Below are 14186 nucleotides of genomic sequence, written 5' to 3'. Positions count from 1 at the left end.
TTAGGAAGGGAGGAATTTGGAGGCTCATGCACTTGGGCATAAGGTTTTGATCAAAATAATGTGTATTGATCAATTGATGGTTAGTCTACCTACTCATCTAACTGTACTGGAATTGCTTTATTATTGTTTTTTGTAAATAGCATCTCTGCATTATGCCATAGGATGACTGAAGCTGCTGTCCATCACAGGTATTTATACCTCTGCTGAGCACATGGGTACACCAAAGCCCTTATTTCAAGATGTATTTAGTTACTAATGGAAAGTGAAGCTGTTCAGATAAGATATTCTCTCTGGCATAATCGATGGAGCAGTTCTGAGGGCACCTGTCTGTGACAGAAGAGATTGATCCAGTTCCTGTATCCTAAACCACAGCATCTTTCCTGTCAGTAGTGATTAACAAAATATCAGACTATCAGTTAACACTTTGGGCTTTTCCTGGTTATATCTCAGTGGAAAAGTAAATTTTTAAATGTTTGCAGTTGTTAAAGCAATCCCACAGAAGAGAGCCTGTCTGTGTGGACCAACAGCAGTTACTCAAGCTGGAGCAGGATATCTCTGGGAAGTCAGATAACCTGTAAGGTGTTATGCAGATAATCAGAGGGAGGAGTTGGGCTACAACAGAGGTGATGGAATTCAGAGGCAAACCTCCCCCCTTAATGGGTGGATTTGTGAGGTGTATTTTTGTGACCCTAATTTTTCTCACAGCATTTCTGCAGCACTGATTGCTGTGATAATCACATGAAGCAGGGATAACTGTGGGGGCCAAAGTGTTGTTTCCTGTGCTTAGGTCCCCACGTGGCCTCCTGTGCCACCTTTTTAGGGATTGCAGTGTTTTAGTTTTATACTCAATTTATCCCCAATGAAAACAACATAAAGTTGTCTGCTAAGGGTCTTAAAAAAAATAAAACCTGATGCTACCACAAACCCCAGATTTTCTGTTTCCAGAACTGCTTGTTTTCCAACTAATCATCATGGACACAGGTATTTAGGGTCTCTGCCACCATTTTTTCTCCATGGTGAAGAAGCTTCTGCCTTCTTTCAGCACAGATTTTTCCCCTTGTGAGTGTTTCTGTGCCAGGGCCCTTGGGAGCAGTGTGGGGCTGGCCAAGAACAGGTCTCTAGGTCCCCTCACATCCTTCCAGCACCTAATGGGGGTGCTTGGTATTCTCAGGAAGAAAGCTGCAAGCTCAGATCTAAGCCAGAAGATGAAGTTGTTTGGAAACAGCAGATGAATAGCATTGTCAGAGGTGTATTAGAGAGAGGAAGTGTCTCCACACCCATGCAGAGTAGAGGTAATAGCAAACAGAACAAGAAATCTTAGTGGATAACAGACATTAGGAAGCAGCAGGAATAACTGTGGGGGATTTTCATGATGAAGATATCAGTTATTGGGGAGATGTGAAGAAGCAGAGAGGGGCTGGGGTGGGTAGTAGATTTATCATTTATGTCAGAGCTGTTTGTACTGCAAGGCAGCAATCATGTCCAGAGGAGATAAGAGTTGTAAAATTCCTCTGGGAGATGTATGGGTTGTGCTGGGATCGTCTGCAACCCCAATCCAGCTGTCTTGTGGTACATCAGTACCTTTGAGCCTAATGCCCTCACACAAGCACACACCAGGGACAGGGATTCAGTGAAACCTCATCCCTGCACATTCAAGGCTGTCCTCAGTCTTGAACTTCCACATGCTTGTGGTCTTTGGCTGTGACCCCTTAAAGGAGCACCAAAGCTGCCTTCCTCTGAGGTGTGTGAGAGGGCAGGACCGTGCTGGTGCTGTGCAGGGAGGGATGTACTGAGGGGCACAAACGAGTCCTGTCTGCTCTGTCTGGGCAGATGTTAAACCCACAGGTGGTGACAGGGCAGGTCCTGTCCCTGAACAGGACCTGCACCCCGGGAGGGGAGGATGAACCAAATGCATCTTTGCTCCAGATGGGGAATGCTGCGATCTGCTTTCACATTTCTGTTGGATGATCAATTGAAACAACCAAACCTGGCAAAAGACTGAAAATTATCTGAAACTGGAGGATCTTAATATTAAACAATTATGAGTGAGATTTTAAAAGGATATTATAGGAAAAAAGAAGCCCAAATGCTTCAGAAAATTAATGGGGTGTGGGTGTCTGAGTCTACTGGCACTCACAAGGCTCTGTTGGAGGAAAAAACTTCTGGGGTGGTTCTGGGCTAGCTAAGGGAAAAGGATAGATTTCTTTGACCTTTATTCTGCTTTATACACATTCAGAAAATCAAATGTCCATGTACTTTAGCATTTGAAGCGTGAGTTGCGGGTACAGCGGGGTAGGGAATAGCCTCTTCCTCATTTTCCTTGGATTTCTTGCAAAAGAAAATTAAGTAATTAATTAGATTTCACCCTGCTTATGTATTTTTTTTTTCTGGCTTTAATCTTAACATCTAATAGAAAAACAGATCAAATAGCTCTGTGAATTTTTATATTTTTTTTTCCTCTAGTCCATTAAGAAAATAACAGAGCTGATGATAAGGCAGCCTGAGTGAATCAAAGTATCTGTGCTGTGTTGTTGAGGGAGGCTGAGTCACACACAACTAGTTTTATAGCAAGCCCATGGTTGATTACAAAGTAAATAGTTGGAGGAAAGGGACAAAGAAGATTAAAGTAATCTCTGAAACAAGTTTGTGAATTGGTCTGTGCCGGTACCTGGACCAGATCAACAAATAACACATCTAATGGATGCAGGGAAGTCTAATAATGCTAATTCTAAAGAAATTTTTAATTATTAAGTTATGAGTAACAAAGCATGAGGTTAGATGTTAAATAAGCCACTGACTGAATTTTACCTTCCTTTTCTCTTCATATAGACTGGTAGGAAATCAGTGAGATAAAATTCCATGAAAAGTTTGCATGATGGTCAAACATCAGCAAAATACAATTTCAAATGGAGATGAGAAGGAAGAAAATGTTGACATAAGACAGGCTCCTTTCTGTAAAGGAATTATCTGGTTCAGATCCCAAGTCATTTTTCATATTTACCATTAAACTCATTAGAGAGCTATTCAGGAACTTCTGAGAACCCTCTTGTCTTTGTATCATCTCTAGATTTACTTTTTTTTCCAGAGACTTTTGCTTTCTGAGACAAATTGAACATAAATTGATCAGCCATTTAAAAAATGGAGAGAAAGGGAGGCTGGGGGGGGATGTTATGCCTCTTCTTATTAGCATGAGGAGGAGGAAAAGTTGGGGTATCCACCAGTTTGGGGGAAGGGCAGGAGCTACTGAAATGACTAGAAAATACTGCAGGAGGGGGCATTTACTGAAACAGTCAGCACACAAAGCTGCCAAGGGACAGTTGAGTTGTAAAACACTTCGGCTACCACAGGAGATGCATTACATTATTGTGGTATGTAGATAATTTGCTATCCAGCTCCTGGAAGTTGCTTTGTGGAAAAAAAAAAAAAAATTGGGGGAATAAGCAAACTCATTCTCAATCGATGAATTAATATAAAACCAGCAAAAGGAGCAGAGCAGACTACTACAATCCCTCAGCTATATTAGGCAATCAATTTTTTTTTCTCCCTTTCAGTATGTAGAATATTCCCTCGCGGCTCCCTGTGGATGCCATGCAGTGTGAACACAGCAATCAAAGTAATAGACATTGGAATAATCAAAATAAGATGTGTCAGAAAGAGGCAAATGAGTACATACTCTCATTAAGTAAATCTCCTAAGAGCTTAACGTAAAAAACTCTTCCCAGAAAAGCTGTACAAACAATTGCATGCACTAACACATGGTTTTATTGCTGTTTCAAAGGCAGATAAAAATATTCTTCAGTCTAATCCTTGTATTTTCAGATTTCACTATAAATAATCTCTTCCTGAGGCAAAACACGTAATGTAGCTGCCACGGTGACATTAATAAAGGTCATAACTGAAGGTAAAATATACTACTTTGAAGAAAACTCCAAAATCATTAAACAAGCAACGCGCTGCAAACCGTGTTAAAGACAATATCCATTTCTGCAGTGGACTGGCAATGTCCAACACTAAACTTCCCTCTGTTAGGTACCAAGACACTTCATCCCGGAAGAAAGTAGCAAAAAAGTCAGTACAAATCTTCCAGGAAAACAAATTTTTTGACAAAATCAGTAACCTCAAGGCAGCCAGGACTTCTGCCAGGAAACAATTCAAAGAGGTGCAGTACAAACCCAGTGAAAAATCAACAAAATGGTACTTCCACAATACTCCCAGCCTTTTGAGGCAGCAAGCCTGTGGCACAAAGAAAGGAAAGGAAATGTATTGGAAGGAAAGAGCCATTTCCAAAGCCAGAATTATCTTCTTAGGCTACAGAAGTGGTCTAGGATGAGGTAGGAACAATTGGAAAAGAAATCCTGTCTCTAATGAAGCTAATTCAGGGTTGACTTTTCCTTCTATTCTTCTACTATATTTGTATGATAAAGTACCCGTAGCATTCTGGGAGGTAAATGGATCATTTCTCATTGAAAACAAAGGGAATTTGGGGGAATTTCAAGTACTGGCCACCTAAAACAAGTTAAGCAGTCTAAAACCTACCAGAAATACTTTGTGTACAGAAACACATTGAGTTTGTGTGTGGCCATTTGACTTCAGGGTTTACAGGGAAGATGGTGAGAGGCTGAGCATTTTTATTGCACCCCAATTTACTATATTGGCTTTTGCGCCAGTTCTGAGCCGTGCCAGAGCTAATGGGGCTGTGTTGTGACTCCTGAGGCCTCAGTACAGATCTGAGCCTCACCAAAGGATTTTCCTCATGACCTTGAGCCACTTCACGTCCCCATCCCATCTGTAAGGCAGAGTGATGCTGCTCCCTCTCTGCAGTGATCTGTCTTGTCAGTTTAGGAGCAAACACTGATTTGTCTCGACTCCTCGCGGTTCCTATCGATTGCCAGGGAAGTTGGATGTGCACAATACTTCTTCAGATTTGGCATTCGGAGACAAAATAACTTTGAGGAACTGGACCATTAAAGGAAACATTTTGGCTGTGAATGTCCTATACTGTTATGAGCAGTGTCTAATAAATTGATTCTCGATTTTAGCACAGTGCAGAGTAGTAAATAGCTGTTAAGGGGTTTAAACAGCTTACATGTTTGGCAGGTCAGTGGGAAATAGGCAAATCCTTGGGAGATGCAGCTGAAAGGCAGCCCTCTCACACCAAACATATCTTTAAGCCTGTATAAGTTTGAAAACAATCAGTAATTTTCATCAGAAGATTAAAAGGTAAATACGTGAGCAAAAAATTATTTCCCTGAAAATTTCGAAGTCCTAAAATCCAATAGTGACATATCAGTACAGGTCAGGGGAGTCAAAAACTAAGGTGAAAGAGGTTCCCTCACCCCTGGACTGCAACAGTGCCTGATTTTGCCTTCCTTATGAATGAGCTTTCCCTGAAGTGGCACAGCCTTTGTCTTTCCAGTAAAAAGGAGTGGAACAAAAAAGTTATCAGCAAGCAGAAATCATTGTACAGAGCCTGCTTCCCTTTGACAGCACAAAATCAGATAAATTCAGATTTCAATCTTAGTTTAAAAAATACAAACTGGCTTAATTTGGGCCAGTGGTCTGGTCTGGTGGGTGGCATCCCTGCCCATAGCAGGGGAGGTGGAACTAGGAAATCTTTAAAGTCCCTTCCAACCCAAAGTCTTCTGTGATTCTGTGATAATTCCAGACAGTGAGGCTATAGGGGTACTTGATATTGACAAAATTTAATACGAGGGAAATAAAATATTAGCCTATAAATGACTTTTGATGATTAAAAATAATGCTGGGAGAGAAACACACTGTAAAGGTTGTTCCTCTCCCTTTAGGAGTTGTCACTGTTTCTTTGTCATGGCCAGGAGCCTTGGCTCTACTTCCATAGGAAAGCATTCAGTGGGTTATTGTTTGTTTGTAAATGCCTGTTGTGCTTTCCACAGAGCAAAGCCATGGAGCCAGATTAATCCCAGGGTTATTTCGAAAGGTATGGGAATGGTCTGACCAAACCCACTCATGGCCTGAGAGCTTGATCCCTGTAAGCTGTTTCCAGGCCTGGGATTTCACATCCTGGGGATTCCCTGGGGTGGTCACAGCCCTCTTTGCTTGGGGCTCTGAAGGTGAAAGAAGCCCTGGGGCTCCAGGGGTTGCTGGGGATCTGTGTGGAATGTTTGAGGTCTGACCAAGGGATGGGAGAGTTTGTCATCTGTGGCAGATACTTCAAGCAAATGGGAAAAGTCCTGAACAGTTTGAGTAATTCCTTTTGAAATACTCATGGGGAAATGTTTTCTCAACTCCAGCAGATTTTTGCTTGCAGCATGGACAGTCCAGAGCACTTGGGTTTTACAGCAGAAGCTCACAGTGAGATCATGGGTTGCTTGTGGTTAGAACACAAAGCAAATTAGATACTCTGATTTTCATTTCATTCTTCTGTGGAAAGCAAGGCCAGGGCTCATATAATTGCAAGACATACTGAGTGATTTTTGCCATGGTAGATTATTTCCACTTCTGAAATCAAATTAGACCCCTTGGGTTGTTGGAAAACACACCACCTTTCCACGCTGGCTGTAGGCGCCTCACCTTCCCCTGACACCATCCTCTCTCTTCTCTTTCCTCGCCTCTGGATATGCTCAAATTTTTCCTTATGTGTTTCAGAGTTGAGGGAAACCCACAGGAGTGAATTTGCAAACAACTGTATCTGAGTTTACTACATATGTAACACCTTGCAGTGAAACCCCAGTGGATTTCGTGAGCTTCAAGGGTGCCTTTGCAGCAAACTCATATCCAAATTAAAAACTTTCTCAGTTGTACATTATGAAAGATTCCAGAGGGGATGGGAAAAAATTCCATCTCGCTGGTGATGTTATCTATTTAAAGGTAAATGTTTTTCTTTAAAATACCACTGTAAAAAATCTATTGTCTTTTTCCTTTTGATTGACTTATTTACAGAATTTCATCTGAGAAAAGTCTGACAGGCTCTGTGTTGTGTCAGCCCTCCCACATCCGTGATTCACTGAGTTGCTTTTGTCCCTGATACTTTACTTAGTCTGGTACCAGAGAGAGGCTATGGGTATTGTTGGTAACCCTTTTGTGTTCCTCAGTCACGGGAAATGATGTAAAAACCCCAAATATTGAGAATTCCCTCAGTCACTGGGAGCTTCATTACCTAAAATAAGACTGCAGAAGATGATAAAGTTCTTCCTTGTTCTTTAAAGGGCTTTTTCATCTTCTCTCTTTTAACAAGGGATCTGTGAAGAGCTCTTTGGTCAGATCTTCCTTATTCACCATTAAATTCTTATGGGATTAGTAGGTTTGTTAAGAGTACAAAAGTAAACAGCATATGGCTCTGTTAGGATCCTTGTAATGTCACAAGACAATCTGTCAGAATGTTAATTTTTTTGAGCAGTTTCATTTACTTCAAGTTCACTCTACGAAAAAACCCCACAACAACCCTTATGAATCCTTCTGCATCACCTAAGAGACAGCACAATACTTAATTCTTGTTTTGTGTTCCCAGTTTAATAAGTATGTCTATACATATTACCTTCAGTAAGAAAAATACAGTGGCAAATACAGTTACTCAGTTACTAGGAGTTAAAAGGTCGTTTCCCCCTGATGAAAAGCTTGTTCTATCAGATAAGTAGCTGCTACACTCCATAAAACTGGCAACCCTTCAAAAGGTTTCAGAAATTAAAGGCATTGTTTGAAGATAAAGGCGATAAGGTCATTTTCTTTGTGGTTAGTCCTGCAAAACTTTCTGGGTGACCCTTTGATATTCAAGTGAAGAGGGCTCTAAATTGTTTTATCTTCATAGAGCTAATGAGTGGTGGCTGACAGTCACTGTCAAGACCAGTTGGAACTCTACCAGGATTAAATTTTGTAAAATATTACAGCTCATTTCCTTTAAAGGGGAGTGCCTCTGCAGAGTTTGCCGAAACTGAATCCATAATTACTCTCAGCACTACACTCTTGTCAGGCTGCTTTTCTCGGTTTCTTTTATTAACTCAGTTTTCACTAGTTGAATAATGTCTCACATGCTTTTCAATGTATTCCTGTGTTCAATTAATAAAGCTGTATAAACAAGCCACATATGTAAAATCTATGCCCCCTTCGAACTCTCTGCTACAGTGAAACAAGACTTACATTTAATGTGTACAGTAGCGGAGAAATTACTCAAGAACTTTTTATTGCCAGAGGCTTTATAGCTGTGTATGATTATTATATGTGTAATTAACTAATCTACAATGTTTCTCTGATATATGGTGTGTATAATTCTTTCCTAGAGGAATAGAATGTTATTTTAAAGCCTTTTTTTCTTTTATGGTCCGTTTCATACATTCCATTTATGGGAAAATGTTATGTATATTCTTTAAATCATTTGACTTTTTTTTTTCTAGTAGGAAGTAAGAATTTTCACAGGTTTTTATTAAAAAATAAGTAACAAAGGAGAGGGAATGTCTTGTAATGATCAATATACGTCATGTGCTGTGTGCTTGGCTTTCACTGTGACCTTCTTCATTACTTTAGTTGTTTATTTTAACCTTACTTCCATCCTACTTTGGAGACTCTCTAATAATAGCCCTCTGTCACTCTAACCCACATTCAAAAGTAAACGTAAACAAGATCATCTCAGTTTCAAATACACATGAACTCTATCCCCCAAACGACCATCATGTAATTAAAAAGCACAAAATCCTTACCTAATGTCGCTGACTCAGTGCTAATGGCCAGCAAGGGAATCCAACAGAGGTAGGCAACAAGTTGGAGATGCTGATGGAAAGGAAAAGGCTGCTGCATAGTGTCCAAGACAGCTTTTATCCATGCATCTGCAGTTGCTTACAAGTTAGCTTTTGAAGTCCTAAACTTTGCAGGAAAAGCCATCAGCCCGCCTGCCTGTTTCAATTATTATTATTTTTTTTTTTTTTTACCCTTTCTTTCGTTCTTTTCAGTCCACTCTCTTGGAGAGGGCTTAATGTGTCATTAATCCCAGAATTTCCAGGAGGGAAGCCCTCCAGCCACACACACAGCACACTCCCCCTCCCACCCACACACACACAGAGCACACGTGTCCCTGCAGCTGCTGCAGCCGCAGCTGCGGGATTTGCACGCCCGGTGCCACGGCCGCGCACACCGAGCGCCAGGACAGCCTGTGCCCCGCTGGTGGGAGGTGATCCCACAGGAATTAGGGGTGCAAACATGCCTGCTCCTCAGGGGTTTGAGGCAGGCTGATGCCATGAAGATTTTTGCCTTTTCTTTTATACCCCTGTTATACCTTTTTTACAACTTCTGTATTCCCAGTGCTTTTTGCCTACATTCTTGGACTTGTTCGTCAAGCTGAGAGACTCAACACCTTAGAGGCTTCGTAGCCAGGGATCAGTGTGCCCCAGACCCCAAGGTCCTCTCCAGAACATATTCTGTAAACCGAGATAGAACCATCCAGGGGAAGGTTCCTTGGGGAGGGGGGCTCACTTGAGCCTCTTATTGGGGAATCTTTGATAGATATGCTAATTAGTAAATCCTATAATGTTATACCCAGTGTTGGGGGGAGACACAGAGATAGACTCGGTGGGGTGCATCTCGATGCATATGACCTGGACATGTACACCTAAGGATAAGGATCCTTAAAAATAAATACCAAGGTAAAATCCCTTTTCCCCTTCTAACCGTGTATGCCTCTTGATTTTAAGACCAGGAAAAGGCATCAGGCAGCACTGACTGCAGATCCTTGCAGTCGTAGCTGTTGTGCGTACGTGTGAGGGGCCTGAAAAAATGAGAGGCGCTTTTCAGAGTGTCATCTCACCAGCCAGAGTAACAGAACAGAGCACAGAGGCAAAGAATTCCATCACTCAGCTTGCACTATCACATTTTTCTGGAGTTTGGGCTCTCAAAATGCCCTGCGTGGCTCCTACTTTCAGTCCGTGTGAACAGTTTATTGTATGACAATGCATTTGCCACCTCAGTGCGAAACGAGGAATTTGCTACTGAATCACGTCTTATACTCTGATATTTATGCTCACGGTGTTTTATTTGGAAAATATTGCATCCCCACCCACTGTTCAGTGTTTTCCATACCTGCCAGAATGCCTTTTCTTTGACTTGTCAAGTTCGATTATCTTGTGTCTGCTTGTTTAAGTGAGGATATTGTGAATTGTCTGATAAGAGAATATTATGCAAGACTGTAAACATTCCACACAAATCACTGTGAGCAGCATTTCATGGAAAAGCATACACCAAGCCATTAAAAGTATTTTGCAGTATACCCAAGGAGTACCAAAAGTTGTTCATTTGGCTTAACTACGTTGCTCAAGGAGTTTTACCACTGGATTCCTTGAGGAAAAAATAGGTTATTTAAGCAGAAACTTCTAAATCTTTGTTCTTAATTTTGAATTTGGATTTTGATGTTGCAGAATCTCTGCTTTTACTAGTCTCATTGGATTAGCCATCTCATAGGCCTGACTTGTAGCCCTTTGGGAGTCTTTGGAAGTCTTTCCATTAATTTCACTGATGTTTAGATTATATTCCTTCAAGATCATTAAGACTCCAAGTCCAATATTTCTGATATTTTTTATAAGAGATCTCTGTCCATTTCTTGAGTGCAAAGATATTAGAAATGAAAAAATTAATTTTTTTTTAACAGTATGCAATTCTTACTTTTATATGGTTTTCTCAGCTAATGTTTGAATTTATTTGTGGCAGTTTCTATGCACTGGTAGGGGTCCAGTTGGATTTTGACTTTAAGTTTTGGCCTAAAAGGCACAGCTCTGAAATCTGTTGAGGGGTGAGATTTATGCTTGCCAAAATATTGGTGGTCAAACCAATTTTCAACAAAAAAAGAGAGTTTTCCAAAATCAATCCAGCCTTTTTTAGTCGTCTGTTTACAGAAAACAAAAGTAATCAGGCAAAAAAAAAAAAAAAAAAAGTAAGTGGGAGGTATTCAGGGCAACAGGCAAAAAGGGAAGGTTTTGGAGACTTACTTATCCTTTTATCTGTGTTCTCCCTAAACAGGTTTTAATCAAAGGGAGCTTTTGAGGGTGGCAAGGATGAAGCTGAAGCTTTCCATTGTCTCAAGTGAGAAGTTTCCCTGGGCTGAATATGGCTCCCTTCATTTTGGGAAGACGAACAATGCCAGCTCAGACAATGAGGTATATCCCATTCTCCCACCCCAACACAAGACCTTACAGACTTCGGAAGAAAAGAATGACATTGCTTCCTCCCTTCCACCTAACATCATTCTAAAACATAATGTGAAACTAGAACTGTGGAGAACCCGCATAAAAATATTGGAAAATATTCTCAGAGTTTCCACAGTTATTAACCTGAATAAGAGGAGAACCTGAAACTCCACAGAAGGCTGGTGCAGTCAAGTGTGGGTAGTGAATGCTTGAAACAATTCTCTTCACTGTGAACAACACAATATTGAACCCCTGACACCAGACCTTCCAGTATTAAATTAATTTTCAATGGTCGGGATGGATACAGGGAGATAAAACAAGCCAAAAGTCACAGCTGGAAGCTGGCAGCAGCATTTCAGAGTTGGCCAAAAGTTGCCTGCTGGATACACATTTTGAGTATTCAGATGTCTTCACTTTATAAGAAAGAGACAGTGTTTGCCTGAACATCCCTCCTGGCATGTCAGAGCTGGGCTGGCTCTGCAGGGGAGGATGGAGCAGCCTGGGAGATTAGCTGGGGGAGGAGGAAGGCTGTAGGAAGAGTGTTAAGAACAACAATCTTTGCCTTTTTCTTCAGATGCAGAAGTAACTGTCAGGATGGAACTGATAACACAATGATAAAAATGCAAATACATAAAGGCCTCCAAAGGTGGGGCTTTCTGACCCTTTGCTCCAAGGATGAAATGCTCAGGCTCCAGAGTCAGTGCAGGAGGTTTGAAAGTCTCCTGCAGAAGACCTGGGTTACTGAGGAATTTTGAGTGCTGAATCCCATTGCTCACATGTTTTCTGAAGGTCAGGTAGAAGTGTCCTTCTACTTGGGCAGCCCCAGGAAGGAAAGGAGAGGGGTGTTTCATGTTCTGCTTCTCAAAAACTGAGTGTGGCTTGCAGTTTCCTTTTGCTCTCGAGCCAGCAGGGAGTTGTACAATCCTTTATTTCCTTTTGCTTCCTGTGACGAATACCCTTAACATGAGGCTGTCCCCTGGCATGGCTTTCTAGGCAGAGAAGAGATTTGTTATTCACAGGTAACACAGAGAGCATGACCCTGCCCATGCACACACTTTCCTGGTAGGACAGCATCCTTCAGAGGGAAAAGATGTCTTCAGTATAAAGGGTTTTTTTGCAAGTCTGAATTTACACATTTCACATGATAAACCCCTCCTCTGTCCATTTTTGTTTGTTTTTTTTTTTTTTCATCTGACTGAAAATGCCTGCCAAGTCCAGTGACAAGGAATAAACTCACTGTGCTCCCAGGGCAGTCCCCTCTCTGTTGGTATGGGCTGGCTGTGTCCTCTGATTCTTCCAGCCCTTTCTGCAGCTTCTAAACAGGAGGAAAGCTTGGTATAATGGATTTTAACTGAGTCCCAGCAGCCTCCAGGGAGGACCCCTCCCACCAAAGGATTTTCCTAACAGGGATGAGAAGAGGATCAATTCCGGGATTCTCTCTCCTTATTTCTTTTAGTCATATTTCTCTATATATTTTAGAGAGATGCCAAAAATCTTAGTATCACCAAAGTACAGTATTCACACACCTTGTTAGCCCAAACAACTGCTCCTTATCTCTTACCTCAGGACTGCACAGATGACATTGATTGGGAAGAACTTCATCTCAGCTTATGCCCACCTTGGGGAAATAAACAGTGGGCATACAGTGATTAGAGCTCATGTTTTCCTCTGTTTTGGGTCCTTGTGTACAGAACAGAGCATTGCTGGTTCTTTAGAAAATAATACAAGAAGTGCTACATGTAATTTACAGGACCAAGCTCGTCTTTTAAGTGAGAACTAGTTGTGATTTTTAGGGTAATAATTCATTATATATAAGCATATCCCCCTTTTCAGAGCTCTGGGATTACAGAGAATGATTTCTACATTAGATCATTTGCTGTATTTATCTGTCAGCTCCCAGTTCCCTTGTGAGAGAGAGAACTCTTTTAGAGAATCACTCCTCATTAGCCAGAGAATGAAAATATGGGACTTCAAACTCTAAAGCAGAGATAAAGTGCAGGAACCTAAAGATTATCTCCGGGTTTTTTCAGGGCAGCAAGAGCATGAGTGCCTGGGCTCTGAGACAGCATAAGTGCACCTATTAGAGGCAATAAATCAGTTCCTTGTAAGTGCAGTGCCCCTTGGCATGGACTGAGGTAGGATGTGGTCCCCGACCCGACCTGGAGCACTCTCAACCCTGGCTGTGCAGGGGCAGGAGCCTCCGCTTCTCTCTCTTCACTGTTTTGCCACGTGTGTTGCGCTGACCACCTGAACTTTAGCCAGGCACAGCATGCCCTTATTCAATTTGCAGAGGGCCCTCTCAGTGCCCTCCTTGGATGGCACCTCTGCCAGGTGCCAGAGCACAGTCATGGCTGATGTGTGAAATATTCATACGAGCTCCTTATTTGACGGAAAACCCCAAATTGTTGCAGAGATGTCAAAATAAATCACATTGAGATACGTCTCTGCTCCAGAGTGCCCCAAGACATGTCTGAGAATGGTTGTTGTTGCTCAGCAGCTCAAACCCAAAAATGATTACTCTATGTGAAGAGATTGGCAATTACCAAATATTCATAAAGAGGACACTCATGTATAAAATATGTATAGTGGAACTGGCTGGTGATTTCCCATCAGAATCCATTTTCAGAAAAGCATATGATTTCCACAAAATCAGTATGAAAGAGACACATTTTTTTCTTCTTCTTCTTCCTAGATCAGCTCAGTATTTATTTCACTTTTGTGAGCTGCTCTGGCTGCCTGAATTCCTTCTACAAGGAATTGCTTCAGCCTCTGCAAACATCATTTATTGTGCAACTTAAGTGAAATGGATGCATGATTAAAAAAACAAACAAACTGCAGTTTGATAATTTTTCTGCAAAATTAATAAGTATGGAAGTTGGTTTTTTTTGGCTTTGCTCCCTTACTTTAGCTCAGTAATAAAAAGGAGGAGAAATGTTTACTGATAGCCTTCATGCACTCACTATTGCTCAGGAAATTTTCAGACTGAATTATTCCATTGAGTGAACTTTCCATTTAGGAAAGAATTTCCTTTGAAAAGGCAGCAGA

The 14186-nt window shown here is 41.4% G+C and overlaps 1 protein-coding gene across 1 annotated transcript in view; it reads right to left on the bottom strand.

Annotated features, from left to right (window-relative positions):
• Positions 1–8863, bottom strand: part of LOC121670349 (von Willebrand factor D and EGF domain-containing protein-like) — a 164019-nt gene extending 155156 nt beyond the window's left edge. Inside the window, exon 1 of the mRNA XM_042040440.1 lies at positions 8670–8863. Coding sequence (XP_041896374.1) covers positions 8670–8766 — 97 coding nt within the window. The 5' untranslated portion in view covers positions 8767–8863. The remainder of the gene's footprint in view (positions 1–8669) is intronic.
• Positions 8864–14186: the final 5323 nt, after the last annotated feature.

The sequence above is a fragment of the Corvus kubaryi genome, unplaced genomic scaffold (genome assembly GCF_017639235.1).
Source record: "Corvus kubaryi isolate FWS band 111438036 unplaced genomic scaffold, C.kubaryi_AGA036_p1.0 37396, whole genome shotgun sequence".
In the NCBI taxonomy this organism is placed as follows: domain Eukaryota; kingdom Metazoa; phylum Chordata; class Aves; order Passeriformes; family Corvidae; genus Corvus; species Corvus kubaryi.
Note: the sequence above shows the minus strand (reverse complement) of the source record. Positions and strands in the feature narration are given on the sequence as shown.